Genomic DNA, 16,936 nt, shown 5'->3' with positions numbered 1-16,936 from the left:
GAACAATGGTTAGCGAGAACAACTGCGGAACGAGAGGTCCCAAGTTCAAATCTTCCCTGGAGTGAGAAGTTTAATTTTTTATTTTCAGTTTGTGTGACAAACTCTAATCTTTTTATCACTTTTTTGGGAGACATTACCACATCCGCAAGAAAACCTAAATCGGGCAAGGTAGAAGAATCTTTTTACCCATTCGCCAAGTGTACAAGTTAGGTGGGTCGACAACATATTCCTGTCGTGTGACGCACATGCCGTCACCAGTGTCGTATAGAATATATCAGACGTGTTTTCCTGTGGAGGAATCGGTTGACCTGTGACCTTGCGATCAAATGTTTTCGGTTCCCATTTGGAGAGGCACGTCTATTCGTCTACTAATCGCATGGTTTTGCGGTGCGGTTGCAAAACACAGACACTAAACTTATTACAGTGAACAGAGACGTCAATATACGAACGGACAATCATAACTTTGCGAAAATAAAGAAAGTAAACTTTTCATTCGAAGAAAGACTTGAACCAATGACCTCTCGTTCCGCAACTACTCACGTTAACCACGGGACCACGGCGCTCTTGAGCTTATACAATCCTTGATGTTGCATATCTTGTGCATGGACTACTCAGTTTGTATATTTTGCTTATTATTTCATAGTTCCACACCTTCCTGTTTTCTCGATCGATCTGTGTTGGGTTTTTCAAGGCCTATCCACTGTGCCAACTTATAACTAAATCTGAGGGGGGGTGCGATGGGGAGGTTCCCTTGTTAGAAAATATAGACTGAAGTGTTTATAATAATGTGTAGCTACTCACAGAGAACACATGCGTGTTGTAATTTTTACATGGCTGCGTAACTTAATAGATATTCTAACGCGTTAATATGGAACTGATCGACGCTGGAGAAAAATTAGTTTCAATTTTTGGATTCACAAACGCATTACTATATTTACCAAATTTGCTGCCATACGACAATTAGAGCCCACACGAGACAGTCATGAGTAGCTGCACTTCAATTAAGACGAAAAAACAACGTCCACTGACGCTACAGAGAGTCAAAGGCGTCAGCGCCACCATCTAGACCGCCCCTTAGGCAGCAAACGTGACTTTTATGCTGACGGACCGTAGGGGAACGTCCTGTAAATTTGTTTGTTAAGGTGTTAGCTCAGATAGTAGAGCACTTTCCCGTGGAAGGCAAAGGTCCCGAGTTCGAGTCTCGGTCCGGCACACAGTTTTAATCTGCCAGGAAGTTTCATACCAGCGCACACTCCGCTGAAGAGTGGAAGTTCCATTCTGGGAACATCCCCTCATGGTGTGGCTACGCCATGTCTGTGCAATACCATTTCTTCCAGAAGCGAATAGTAGTGCAAGATCTGCAGGAGAGTTTCTGTGAAGTTTGGGGGGTAGGAGACGATGTACTGGCGGAATTGAAGCTGTGAGTACGGGTCGTGAGTTGTGCTCGGGTAGATCAGATGGTAGAGCACTTGCCCGAGAAAGGCAAAAGTCCCGCGTTCGAAGCTCGGTCTCGCACACAGTTTTAATCCACCAGGAAGTTTCATATCAGCCCACACTCCGCTGCAGAGAGAAAATTTCATTCTGAAACTTGTTTGTTATTCGGTAAATGCAACGATTGCCAGTGATGAAGACAGCACTAGCTACTCCGTAGATAGGCCTTGTCTCTATTATGTGGCTTACGGGATTTATTATGAAATATGTTAATTTCTTAAAAATATGATCGTGAAGGTATCTGAATACCCGACGCCAAGTTATAACAAAATTTGACTATGTGCGAAAATATCCCACTTTTATGTAGACGTATTGACAGACTGTAATTAAAAGGTAACAGTACAACTACACCAAACGCAAGTTCGGCTCGGAGTAGATAGCGACGTGTTAGATTGCTTCATTTGTTCGTATAATAATCTTGCTACGTAATAACTGTAAGTATTCGCCCCATCATGCACATACATTGAAATACTATTCATGAACTAGTCAATATAACTACACAGACAGATACCATAGTGCTGAATAGCTTACTGCAATGGCGGAAACAGCACGCTCCTACCAAAAGTTTATACTTTAGTGCCAAAATTATTTGTAATGAGGGGTTGTGGAAATACTTCGTATAAGAAGAAAGTCGTTTATATTGTCCTTAATTGTTTTCAAATTTCAGAATGTGAACGCAAACCCTCAGCGATAAACTGTAATTTAGAAGTAAATAATACTTAGCTAGAACGTTGCTGTAACGTCACTTTTCAGTGGCAGATAATTTCCATGCCCTTCCTCGTTTCGCTTACTGCTATGTTACGTTAATTATTACATATGACACATCTCTTCTTGCAGTGCGTTTATACATTGCCACGTTATTAATATTACTCCTCGAGTATTTCATCCATCATCACATAGCGCTGACAGTTGCACAAAGAGCAGACCCTTTTTCCGCAACGAACCATCTGCCACATACGTTTACTCTGAAAGTTGTTACGATAGTGGAAGCGTCTGCCTGACTATTTCAGTTTCTGGAACAAGGACAATAAATGTTTTATTTACTTGTTTCTTTCTGACACACGTTCTACTTTTCAGCGTGGTTTAACGTTTGAAACAATTGATTTTACAAATAAAATTATCTGGGTAAATTAAAATGTTCAGACAGAAAAGACATTTATGTAAAATACTTCCATACACTCCAAACAGATGGCGTTACTGGTTACAGTCTCAGAACCGTGATGCATATTTTAAAGTATTCCACATTATATAATGGATTGAGATAAATAAACTCACAAATAAAATTATGTTGTGCTTCTATGTTTTGCAAGTGAGTAACTTTAATAGTGTGCTACTGTCATGACATAACTGTGTCGTTACACATCTCCCTCCTGTTCAGTATGGGTTTTCGGCAGAGAACACTGGCTGAACTGCGTCACACGCTGCGTAAGAGTTACAAAGATTCTCAGATGAACCTAGAAGTGTGGGACAATCTCTGTTGTCTTTAACAAATAGTGTGTAGAAGTTACCTAGTGATGTTAAAAATACATTTTATATGGACTATTGACAAAATCTGTTTAGCTGAAATTTTATGTTACAATTTTATACTGCAATTCTAAACCTGATGTGATAAGAAAGAGTAAATACTAGTTGAAGACAATCAGCACCTGTTTTTCTGCGTGTCACAGGCGCCCCTAGAACTATATATGATACATTTCTCATCAACATAGCTAAATTATTACTTCTGAAATGCAATTGAATGGAAATTTATAGAGTCAAGAATCAGTCGTCCTTTTTTTACATTTTACTACGCAAATCCAAATTTCGGCTAGTAGCTAGCCATTCTCAATGCAGTATTTTCTGTTGTCAGTGCATGTAAGTCCCTGTTGTTCGGTCTTCAGTCACAGTTCTTTCACTAGTATTCGAAGAACTGTGACTGACGCCCGAACAACAGGGACTTACATGCATTGAAAATAGAAAATTGTGCATTGAGAATAGCTAGCTACTAGCCGAAATCTGGATTTGCATAATAAAATCAAAACAAGGACGATTGATTGCTACTCTCTATTATTTATAAGTCAAATAACAGTCGCTGAGATCACCGACTTTCTGAATGTAAGGTAACCTGATGAATTGAAATTTTACAATTAAACAAATAATAAAAACTAATATACCTTAATTAGTAACAAAGTACTGAAAAAACCCAAATCCATGAAAATAAAGAAAACACATCACTCATATGTTATCACATCCATATCTAAGAAAGGAAATCTTATACTTATTACTTTTATAAAAGGAATTGCAACAAACGTCATTTAATCTAAACAGCTGAAATACATGTTTTGGAAGTTAATCTTAGCTCAAAGTATTTCCTTAAAAATTATCAACATTGTACTACAAAATTTTAGGTTGAAAAACCATTCAACTGCATAAATTGTTTTAAACTAGTTTAATTAAAGGAAAACAAAGTCAAGTTTCAGCATCGTCATTTTAAACAACAAAATTTAAATAAAATGAAAATAAAATTACGCTGTTTTATATCCACCACTGTTCACTAGAATTTCACCAAAAATTTTATTTTAAACTGTAAAATGCTTGTTACTATGTTTCACCTGTTAGTGCTCACCCCAAGACTGTTGGTCTACTCTTTGTTATCACAACCAAGAACAGCCACTCTCTTGTAGTGTTAAATGACATTTTATTCCATACTTCCACATCATCTTTGGTTAATTTGATTATTGTTCAACATCAAACACAAACTTGACACTGCATGTTGATGTCTCTTTAAGTGGAACGTATTATTGTTCAACATCAAACACAAACAGGACACTGCATGTTGCTGTCTCTTTAAGTGGAACGTAACTCATGCCAACAGCATCTATTAGCACTTTCCTTTTACTATCTTCTGTAACATTGTTCTTTGTTGTAAGCGGGTTTTTATATATTAGCAAGTTCAATTTATATCATCATCGCTACAGTAAATAAGTTCTTTCACTCTTTGCTGACACAAATTACACAATTATGATTCCCTATAGGTTCTGTTTGGTATGTGTATGACATTTTAATCTTCCATCCTGCTTTGAGTATCCACTGCAGTTAGCAACATTACATCTCTTCAGTTTTTTACACTGCTTTACAATATTGTAAATTATTTAACTTATTCTGTTTATCACTCATACCAACATTCGTACTTTACTTATTCCTATGCAGTTACAGGAAAATTATTCACATTGTCAAATAATGAATAATTACATTCGCTATTGCCCCTAGGCATTATCGTATTCATAAATTACAACATATCAGTACGACATAGCCCTTCTACACTTTCCTTCTCCTTTATGCCCAGAGTCACAATCTCTTCTAGAATTCAATGTTAAACCATATAATCTCATTATGATACAACTAATTTGTGTGCCATGATTCACTGACTTTCTATATAACCCTTGCTTTGATTTTTACATCATGGATGAACTCCATTTATAAGTCATTAATTTACTAAGTGAATAAGTATCCCTATAAAAGTATATAGTTATATATGTATTTAGCAATTAATGACGTCCTTCATCTTGAAAATACATAAGATCAAAATTAAGATGAGATACTATTTTCCATCATATGGAAAATCCAGTTACATAAAATACTCCTGTTACTTACTGATAACTAATTGAAAACGTGATCTGGTTAACTACTCATATACTGAAAAATCATCAACATTTTTTATTTACGAGAGAGATAACAATCTCGTAAAACATATTTTAACAAACTGCAGGACGGTTTGGCGAAGAATGAAAGTAGAAACTAGCTCTGGGTGACTTGGAGCCCTTTGTTTTGCAAGCACTTGATTCATGAAGAGTATGCATTCCCCTGGGATTAACAACCCGAGTCAGCTGTCCCCTTGTACAACTTTATGTGCACAATGTTTCATACATCGAATTTTTTCATAGGTTTTGGAAAAATTAGATATTAGGCATTAATGTGGCTTATGTCCACCACTTTAAATGATATATGGTACTTGGAAAGAATTTTCAGATCTTAGATGTTATTTGCTTGAATGGCTCATAGATCTTTACTGACATTAGGTCTCCTGTCTATATCTTAGTAGCTCTGACTTCCATATCGTGTCTCCTTTTTCTAGCCAGTATGTTTTTACATACAATACATTACCATCTTTCTTTTGTCCTCAACGCTCATTTCTTGTTTTCGAAGAAACTCAATCATTTATTCCAAACAAGTCTTTCTTCAGGAGTAAACTCAGTACTGTCAGGGTTTAAACAGTTCATTATAGTTTCAAAATCCTTCAAATTAATTCCCGAAGAAGTAGGCATATCGTTAAAATACGTCCTGCAGGGCCTCCATCTCGTAAGGATCTCATACAGCAGTGCGGTACTCTAGGCAAAGGACGGAAGTGTAGGCAATCTTTTTAGTCAATCTGTCGAATTTTCTGAGTCTTCCGTCAATAAAAGACAGTCTTCTGTTCGCGTTCCCCTCAACATTACCGAAGCGATCGTTCCAGTTTACGTTGTTTGCGGTTATAATCCCTAGGTGTATAGCGGTATTGGCAGCCTTTAGACTTGTGTTATTTTCATTATTTAGGGTCAGTTTCAGCCTCAAATTCACAAACCCGTCTCCTTTTGCAGGTGTCCGAGTCGCCGACGACTGAGCTGCGGATCATCACCAGCACATTCGGCCACATCCGCTTCAAGGGTGAGCGACACGTATTCTGGCTTCCCTCTAAACTGTTCTGTCCAGAAAATATAACTTTACAACAAAGGGCAGATTAGCGTCGGCATTTGAATCAGCTGAAGCTTACTGACGCAATGTGGAGCACACAAACTTCAAAGTAATGTGAAGATAGTAAATCAACTAAGGAGTAGCAACGTTTCTGCTTTCCTTTTAATTATCTTCATCTGGAAGCAAACTGTACATCCATTTGACAATTTGAAATAACACCATTGAAATATGTCGCGCATAGAGCAAAATAATTTCTGTATGAAAATAATCTCTATACGTTGTGAGCATGTGGTACCTGGGATCGTAGCCTACATAACCCTACAGATGGTTCCAAAAAGTCGATCCCCCCACTGGGGATCTCTTCTTGTGACAGATAAGGGGACAATGGCAGTAGGAGAGAGACGGTAAAGTAATGAATACTGGTAGATAGCAGACAGCGGCCGAGGTACAGAAACAGCGATAGACAAAACGGCAGTACGAGAGAGAGAGAGAGAAGAGGGACTTAGCGGCAGTGATGAGACATAGTTGAAAGTGACAGGACACTGCTATGGAAAGAGTAAAGGGCGCTGCAGTGCGAGAGGAAAAAGAGAAGGAGAAAGCATAAGTGTGTGAAAACCAGTGATAATGAGTGACGGAATCTATGACAATGATAACGGGGAAGAGAGAGATAGTGACAGTAAGGAGAAACAGCAGAAGAGGGCAGGAATGAATGAAACACCAGCACCTAAGGCAGAACAAGAGCGAGACAGTACCAGTGGGAGAAAAGACTAGCCGAAAGACAGAACGAAGGAGATTGTGGCTATGAAACAGGAGACAGAGACAGACAGACACATCCCTGTGTAGCTGGGTGGTAACGTGGAGGCCTCCCATGCTCTGGGTCTGGGTTCGATTCCCGGCCGGGTTGGAGATTTTCTCAGCTCACGGACTGGGTACTGTGTCGTTCTCACCATCATTTCATCCTCATAATCGGCTGAAAGTCGCTCAATGATGCGCCGACTGAAATAAGACTTGCACTTGGCGGCCGAACCCGGCCAATAATGCCATCCGCTCATTTCATTTCATTTCAGAGAGACATAATGAGATAATGACAATGAGCTGAGTGAGTTGGAAAGGACAAGTGGGGGTGGATTGGTATGAGCGATTTACAGATGTGGACCAGCGGGTTCGAGTGAGTTACAGTCAGGGAGGCCTGTGAGGGTGTGAGGTGAGCTGCGCGTTATAAAGAGTGTGAATATTTTCGCACGCAAAAATTTTAAAGGTGCTCAGGGAGATAGGATGAGGCAGTTAGTACCCCACTTTCACTCAGGGTTTTTTAAACAGGAGCGCTCTCGCCTTTTTTGCAGTCCAAAAGGAACATTTTTTCGCTGATTTTATTCCTGTTCAGACAAATTTAGGTTGGCCCGTATAATCTGACTCACCTTAGATCATTATGTAGCCAGTTCATTAATCAGAGGTCCTACTTTAGAAATTTATAAAGGCATAAGAACAATACATGTGAATGAAACAACACTCCTGGCCATTAAAATTGCTACACCAAGAATAAATGCAGATAATAAACGGGTACCCATTGGACAAATATATTATACTAGAACAGACATGTGATTACATTTTCACGCAATTTGGGTGCGTAGATCCTGAGAAATCAGTACCCAGAACAACCACCTCTGGCCATAATAACGGCCTTGATACATCTGGGCATTGAGACATACAGAGCTTGGATGGCGTGTACAGGTACAGCTGCCCATGCAGCTTCAACACGATACCACAGTTCATAAAGAGTAGTTACTGGCGTATCGTGACGAGCCAGTTGCTCGGCCACCATTGACCAGACGTTTTCAGTTGGGGAGAGATCTGGGGAATGAGCTGACTAGTGCAGCAGTCGAACATTTTCTGTATCCAGAAAGGCCCGTACAGGACCTGCAACATGCAGTCGTGCATATCCTGCTGAAATGTAGGGTTTTGCAGGGATCGAATGAAGGGTAAAGCCACGGGTCGTAACACATCTGAAATGTAACGTCCACTGTTCAAAGTGCCGACAATGCGAACAAGAGTGACCGAGACGTGAAACCAGTGGTATCCCATACCATCACGTCGGGTGATACGCCAGTATGGCGATGACGAATACACGCTTCCAATGTGTGTTCACCGCGATGTCGCCAAACATGGATGCGACCATCATGCTGCTTTAAGCAGAACTTCGCTTCATCCGAAAAAATGACGTTTTGCCATTCGTGCACCCAGTTTCGTCGTTGAGTACACCATCGCAGGCGCTTCTGCCTCTGATGCAGCGTCAAGGGTAACCGCAGCCATGGTCTCCGAGCTGATAGTCCATGCTGCTGAAAAAGTCTTCGAAATGTTGGTGCAGATGGTTGTTGTCTTGAAAACGTACCCATTTGTTGTCTCAAGGATTGAGACGTGGCTGCACGATCCGTTACAGCCATGCGGATAAGATGCCTGTCATCTCGACCGCTAGTGATACAAGGCCGTTGGGATCCCCATGGCGTTCCATATTACCCTCCTGAACCCACCGATTCGATATTCTGCTAACAGTCATTGGATCTCGACCAACGCGAGCAGCAATGTCACGAGGCGATAAACCGTAGTCGCGATAGGCTACAATCCGGCCTTTATCAAAGTCGAAAACGTGATGGTACGCATTTCTCCTCCTTACACGAGGCATCACAACAACGTTTCACCAGGCAACGCCGGTCAGCTGCTGTTTGTGTATGAGAAATCGGTTGGAAACTTTCCTCATGTCAACACGTTGTAGGTGTCACCACCGGCGCCAACCTTGTGTGAATGCTCTGAAAAGTGAATCCTTTGGATATCACAACATCTTCTTCCTGTCGGATAAATTTCGCGCCTGTAGCACGTCATATTCGTGGTGTAGCAATTTTAATGGCCAGTAGTGTATTTGCTACTTGCTTGCCGCAAGCCCATGTAAGAAAATATCTCGCGTTAAAGTCGATCAAGGATGAAGGAGGAGTCGATGTTGTTGGTGGTGACAACCGTGACAGGCAGGATGAAGAGGGGGAACAGAGACGGCAGTGTGGAGGCAGTGGGGGCGCCTAACGAGCGAGGCTGCCGCCAGATGAAGTCAGCTGAGCCGTCGCGCTGACAGACGGCGGCAGCGGCGCCGCTGGAGACGGATGGCCGCCCAGACAGGCAATTGTCTCGCGGTCACGCCACGGGCGCCGGCTGCGCCGCGTCTCCACCGTCCCCGCCTGGCGTCGCCTCCCGCTAGGTGGCTCTGGCTCCGCTTAACACCGCTACGGTAGCTTCTGTAGGAGACTAACACAGCCCGTCGACAATGAGATGAACGTAATTTCTGTAAAGCTGCATTTCTACAGTTCCTTCACGAAAACTGCAAGTGAATTCACTGTTCTAAACTGCTGGAAACTGTTACTGAGTATTGTTAAATGTTCCTTCCTTTTTACTCTTTCTTTTTATTCTATCGAAGCTGCCCAGTGACGTCGAAACTCAATTTAATATAAACTGCTTTACATGTGACTACATTCCTTTGTATAGGATGTAAGGCTAGGCGTATTGTCTCTCCAGAGGCAGGGTCATTTAACAGACCCGCGTTCAGAAATTAAGGTTCCGTTTCCGAGGAGGTAATTAAAGACTGAGTAGCAGCTTTTGTGGAGAAAGTTAGTCAAAACTGCTCGTAGGATTGCTAAAGGAGTAACTGGTGATGTGAATCAAGGTAACCGGCCCAGGATATGAACGTTGATCGTTTTCAAAACTGCCTTAATCACATAAATCCTTCCTGGGGGGGGGGGGGACTGACGGATACAATTCGGATCTAAGGGAAATTGTGTATTCAGTGATTTGACACAAACAAGGCTGGAGCAGCCCCATGCTAACCTCAATCTTTCTCAGATTTTATGGTAACTTTTGCGAACAACTTCTGTTTACAGAAGCTTTGTTTATCTTTAGCTGAGACGGTGAACGAATACCAATAAGCGTGTATGCAATTAATGAAAAATGTGTTTTTTTAATGGCCACTTAAAAAAGCCAACAATTATAAGGCATTCCCAAATATGATAAACTTATTTTAGTACCGTTAGATTCCGGAGAAACACAGAAGAATGATTTCATCATTGGTTATTCAAACTGTTACTACGTTATTATAGACAAAAGGAAGTGTAAACTCTATTTAAAGCTAGTCGCACGACAAAAATTGTGTACAACTACAAAGTGACAATTGCTACCTCTGAACTTGATACGTAAATACAGAACGCCAAGAAATTATTCTTACGTTATCAAGATTACCTAAAAATAGTGTATTTCATAACGGGACAATAGGCAAAACGATCACTGATGGTAGCTTCCATAGTTTCAGTATATTACTTTCGGATATCCGAACGAAAACGTGACAATGAGGAAGGATGAGGGTGAGAGACACAGGGAATAGGACGAGATGAACAGGCACCTTACCTTAGCATTAACAGTTCAAGTCCTGAATCATTCTCTCCAGTATTATTAGGATACAAACTCCACAATGGAATGTGTCATTCTACACTATTACCAAACGACTTTTATACAAGCTAGTTTACATTGAGTCCTCATTAACATAATACCATTAACCCCGTAGAATATACTCCTAGTTCACGCGACATTTATGGCAAGCTACCTTTCCTTGCCATTCAGACTCTGTTGTTATCCTTGAATAATTTACTCAAATTGGTTCTTCCTAATAACTTCCTTCACAAAATGCCCCCTTCCCTATCTGTCTGTGCATATGTTGTTCACGTCTCCACGGACATGCTACACTGTTGCTAGCCGACGAAACGGGGCCATGCTGTCTCCCACTTAACTCCTGTCATTCAAAATGGTTCAAATGGCTCTGAGCACTATGGGACTCAACTGCTGTGGTCATAAGTCCCCTAGAACTTAGAACTACTTAAACCTAACTAACCTAAGGACAGCACACAACACCCAGCCATCACGAGGCAGAGAAAATCCCTGACCCCGCCGGGAACCGAACCCGGGAACCCGGGCGTGGGAAGCGAGAACGCTACCGCACGTCCTGTCATTAACAGCAGGCTATCTCTCAAGGTTAGAACAACGCTTTTTTGCTAGTATCTCGACTCCACAGCGCTGATTCTCAAAATGGTTCAAATGGCTCTGAGCATTATGGGACTTAACTTCTGAGGTCATCAGTCCCCTAGAACTTAGAACTACTTAATCCTAACTAACATAAGGACATCACATACATCTGTGCCCGAGGCAGGATTCGAACCTGCGGTCGTAGCGGTAGCGCGGTTCCAGACTGTAGCGCCTAGAACCACTCAGTCACTCCGGCCGGCTCTGATTCTCACTTAGCATGCAGTATGCATACGAAACATGGTTGAAATACATTGACGGAAAAAAATCGCAACACCAAAAAAATAATTAGTGTAGAGTAATGAAATTTCGTGAATGCTTTTGTGTCGGTAACGGTTTTAAGTAACTAACATTGCAGTCCGCAGCTCGTGGTTGTGCGGTAGCGTTCTCGCTTCCCGCGCCCGGGTTCCCGGGTTCGATTCCCGGCGGGGTCAGGGATTTTCTCTGCCTCGTGATGACTGGGTGTTGTGTGATGTCCTTAGGTTAGTTAGGTTTAAGTAGTTCTAAGTTCTAGGGGACTGATGACCATAGATGTTAAGTCCCGTAGTGCTCAGAGCCATTTTTTTGAACTAACATTACAAAATAACAGGTTAATGTAAGCACGACATTAGCCATTGCAAATGTGAAACACTGGTACATTAATAGGGGTGTAACGGCCAGGATGTTGAATGCAAGCATGCAAACGTGAATAAATTGTGTTGTACAGGTACCGAATGTCAGTTTATGGGATGGAATTTCATGTCGCATTTCGTCGGTCAGTACAGGGACGGTTAACGCTTTTTGTGGATGTCGATGCAGTTGTCGTCCGATGATGTCCAGTACGTGCTCCACTGGAGAAACATCCGGTGATCGAGCATTGGGTTACAACAGCAGGATGTGGGCGAGCGTTATCCTTCAGGAAAACACCCCCTGGAATGCTGTTCATGAATGACAGCACAACAGGTCGAATCACCAGATTTAATTACGAATTCACAATCAGTGTGTGTGGGAAGAACCACGAGTGTGCTCCAGCTGCCGTAGAAAATCGCACCCCATACATTAACTCCAGGTTCCATTGTGTCTAGCACACCGACAATTTGGTTGCAGGCCCTCAACTGGTCTCCTAAACAACACACGACACGGCATCACTGGCACCGAGATAGAACCATCATTCATCACCGGACACAACAGACCTCTACCCTGCCCTCCAGTGAGCTCTGGCTTCACACCGCTGAAGTCGCAAATGGTGTTGATTTCGGTTCAGTGGAACACACACTACAGACTCCTGGCTCTGAGCAGTCCTTTAAGTAGCCGATCTCTAACAATTCAATGTGTCACCGCCAGCTCCTGTTCCGACTGTTGCTGCTGTTGCTGTACCATGCGCCAGAGCCATACACCGAACACGATTGTCTTCCTTCTCAGTAGAGCCACTAGACCGTCGGGAGCCCGCCCTTCTTGCGATCGTACATTCTTGCGAGCACCGTTCCCAGCAGCCAAGTACTGTCACTACGTTCCTACCAAATCTTTCTGCAATTTCTTTTAGACAACATAGTTATGTGGAGATAACGCCGATTAATTTACTTATAATCAAATATTCAAAATGACAGCCACAATCGCATTATTTATTTTCCCGCCAACCGGTTTCAACCCGCGATGGGGTCATCTTCAGGACAATTTACACCATTTGCTCGCTCGCTGGAGTCGTCACCCTGCCTATGTACGGTTGGCGGCAAAATAAATAATGCCATTGTGACTGTCATTTTGAATAATTGATTTCTGCAACATGGCAGGAGGAATATCCAGTTACCCGTAGCCGTATTGTACGACCTCGTTTAAACACAGTACGGTGTTGATCATGGCGGTTTCAGCATGTGTTTAAAGCAAACCTAATTTGCACCTTCACAGAGGCGCTAGTAGCGCCACCCTTATGCGATTGGTGTGAATTCTGAGTAGACGTCATCTTTCAGATGTAGAAACACGCATACCAGCTTGTGGTGTTTGTAAAACAGTCGGATTGAAACTATGTATCTACGTGATGCTCTGTTCCTTCAGAAGAAACAAGGCTCGGATGACTTGCGAGATCACCGTAAGTGCTGTTGTTCTGGATGTTCTGTAGTCAGTTGTCGGTAGCAGCTTCAGTACGTGCAACACTGTTAGTATGTGCGGTAGTGTAATACGTCTCGAAAGCGAAATTCATTACCAATACTGAAACATAAACATATATATCACTCTGTCGAAAACATATTCTGCGCAGTTTATATTTGGCATATTCAAACTGTGCGCCGGATAAAATGAACCCGGCTAATTATTGTAAACAGTAAACTTCAGTCACTCCACATCGAAAAGAATGAAACATTTCTAAAAATATAAAATATTTTGATTGCTGCGATAGCGTAGCACCGAATGATCAAAAACTAACAGACGAAATGGAAAACGGATAATTAGAAACCTATGAGGGGCTCTGTGTGATTTACTATGAAGACAGAGGAGGATTTTTGTTGTTTTTGTACTGGTAATTTTGTCAGGACTGTGAGGCCTTTATATCGTAATTGCACTATTACGTTGTATCATAGCGTATTACAGTTCAGTGTTTTATACCTCCATTAAGTGAAACACACTCCTGATTCATCCGTAGAAAGTCTTTCTATCCAGTTCGCAGTATTTTCTGTTTGCCAGGATATGGATTCAAATAGAGGTGAACACTCACTGCAGTTTTGTTAAAACGCTTCCTGCGAGTAAAAATATTTAACCCGCAGGAAATTTTTTCATTATTAAGTACATAAATACTATGTCAGTCATTTCTATGAATCGCAATAATGGAAATATATTACGGTCAATGATTTTTTCGCTTTTTCTCTTACTTTCGGATTAGCTTGTGTACCCAAATCTGTTTTTCTCTTTTGTCCACATCGCACTGGTCTATTCCTACACAAATGCTATTTATTTTCTAAGTAGAACAGCTGACAAATTAAGGAAGATAGCTTCTAGAGGTTTACAGCAACACTCCTGATGCATTAAATGATTATAGGTATTCTTGTTTACTGTTTACAAATATGTTCGCCCGCAGCTCGTGGTCGTGCGGTAGCGTTCTCGCTTCCCACGCCCGGGTTCCCGGGTTCGATTCCCGGCGGGGTCAGGGATTTTCTCTGCCTCGTGATGGCTGGGTGTTGTATGATGTCCTTAGGTTAGTTAGGTTTAAGTAGTTCTAAGTTCTAGGGGACTGATGACCATAGATGTTAAGTCCCATAGTGCTCAGAGCCATTTGAGCCACAAATATGTTCTGACGAAACTTTCGTACTTACTGCCCCCCGTAACGGATGTAACTGCGAGTGCTGTAACCACGCTAGTTTTATGGTGTAATAATTGCACTATATACAAGGGTGTAACGGGTATAAGTGCAGATATTACTGTTGGTGAATAAGAACTTTGTACTGAACACCATTACATCAGTATGTGCAGACAAATAATTATTGCAATTATAAGTCTTAAGTTTTTAGATGGATTATTATCTCAAAGTATATGTGGCAAGAGCAAGCCATTGATGCTTAAAGCATATCCTTCTGGGCAGCAGATCAGGTGTTGAAGTGTGGTCGTGTGGACGCAAAATTATTAGTCTATATTGACAGGCGTAGTCCGCTAAGTGATACAGTTACGGCTGTGCAGAAAACTCCACGTCGTAGAATTTGTGAAGCGTTTGTGAGAAGAGGAAACAACAAACACACTCATGCGTGTACATATCAAGGTACCACATACAAAAATATCTGCACTTATACCCTCTGTATTCAATGCTTACAAAGATTAGCGTTAAGCCTCCCAGCTCCATGGGACGATCTCACGGTTTGCTTGCTGTCCTGTGTTCACGCAGCCTCGTCGACGCCGATACGGCCGCTGACGCTGCAGCAGCTGCTTCCCAGGACGGACCACTACATGACGTACGAGGGCTCGACGACGCACCCAGGCTGCTGGGAGACCACCGTCTGGGTCGTCCTCAACAAGCCCATCTACATCTCCAGGCACGAGGTCAGCTTGAACCTAGGGAGGCGGGCAGCAGCAGTGTGTATGTTCTGACTGCAGGCAACAGCAGTGTGTATGTTTTCTAGCCTAGGGAAGAGAATGGTAGTAGGAAGCCTCCTGAAATCTCCTCGTAAGCTTCACTCGATCTAAGACCATATTCACAAATCACGATAGATGACGGGGCATCGCAAAATCAGGAAAAGAAATAAATAAATGCGTACTGGTTTGACACACAAAAATAGCCTCTTTACACTGCGTATCAAAAAGGAATTTTCAACTTTGAAAATTCGGCAAGCTTATTCATACGATTTGAGGAAATAGTCTGCCTTCCTGAAGTATAATACATGAAGTTTTGACTCACGTGCTATATACTAGTAGAGAAACGTGCTACCGCAAGCGCCAGCGGCAGTTCAAATATGGCTTCCTTTACTAGTCTTGAGTGTGCTCGCCATGTGTTTTGGTTTGAAGACTAGAAGTCTGCATCAGCTTTGTAACGTAGTTTTCGTACAGAGTAGGCCTATTATTTATGAGTGGCGTAAGTGTTTTATTGAAACTGGATGTTCAGTGAGCCATAATAAACCCTCAGGTAGTCCACGTGAGTCTGATGACATCGCAGGGCAAGTGAGCCAGAGCTCTGTGAATAGTGCTACACTAACGACAGGCGTGCTTATTGAGGAATGGGCGTCCCAAATTTGAGTACTTGTCATGTGTTACGATAACGGTTGCGTCTCAAACCAAGCAAGTTTACAACGGTGCTAGAACTAAAGGGCACTGATAATGTTGCTCATAAGCACTTTTGTGTGGAAATCTTACATCGGTTGTTTGAAGATGAGAATTTCACTCGTAAGACTATCTTTAGTGATGAGTCGACTTTTCACTTAAGCAGTGAAATTAATTATTTCGAGGCGTGAAAAATCACGAAAATCTCTGGAACATGAACGTCGTAGTCCACAACTCAATGTATTTTGTTCACTGAAAAAGAGCAATATTTACGGACCTTTCTTTTTCCATAAAAGCTATCGATGGAATGGTGTACTTAGGTAGGCTATAAAATATTTTAGTCTTCTAGATTGACTTTTGTGATGATAACGCATCATGCAGTTGAGGCTAGATGACGCACCCCGAAAATGCCTCTCAGACGCCCGGAAATTCGAATATTCCGCTTTCCAGGTAACTACACCAGCGGAGGTATATCAGATGCATCGCCCCCACGTTCACTGGACCTGACATCTCGTGACTTTCCATTTTGGGGATTCGTCATGAATACAGTGTTTGTACCCCTACTGGCTTCTCTAACAGAGGTAAGAGCTAGAATCTGTCTCACAACTGAACAAGTCACGCCTGCCCTACGGCAGCGAGTTTGGCAAGAAATCGACTTCAAATGGAAAGTGTGCCCCATAAACAATGAGAGTCACAGTGGAGCTTTTTAGGTATAACGTAAAAGACTCCATTTATTTTGCTATAAAATGGCACCAAAACCATGCCTGTAAATTAAGTGAATAAATCAATATCAGTTTTTCAAATTATGGAAGACTTAATTTAAAGTAAATGAGGTGGATAGAGGTAGAACAGAGTTTCAGAGGGAGGACTTTTCTGTGTAGTACGATTAAAGGAAGAGACAAAAAGGGAGTTC

At 41.9% G+C, this 16,936-nt stretch overlaps 1 protein-coding gene across 1 annotated transcript in view; it reads left to right on the top strand.

Annotated features, from left to right (window-relative positions):
- LOC126199176 (carbonic anhydrase-related protein 10-like) overlaps positions 1 to 16,936 on the top strand; it is a 938,705-nt gene that overhangs the window by 837,324 nt on the left and 84,445 nt on the right. Inside the window, exons 6-7 of the mRNA XM_049935947.1 lie at positions 6,108 to 6,174; positions 15,155 to 15,309. Coding sequence (XP_049791904.1) covers positions 6,108 to 6,174; positions 15,155 to 15,309 — 222 coding nt within the window. The remainder of the gene's footprint in view (positions 1 to 6,107; positions 6,175 to 15,154; positions 15,310 to 16,936) is intronic.

Source organism: Schistocerca nitens, chromosome 8 (genome assembly GCF_023898315.1).
Source record: "Schistocerca nitens isolate TAMUIC-IGC-003100 chromosome 8, iqSchNite1.1, whole genome shotgun sequence".
Taxonomy (NCBI): domain Eukaryota; kingdom Metazoa; phylum Arthropoda; class Insecta; order Orthoptera; family Acrididae; genus Schistocerca; species Schistocerca nitens.
Note: the sequence above shows the minus strand (reverse complement) of the source record. Positions and strands in the feature narration are given on the sequence as shown.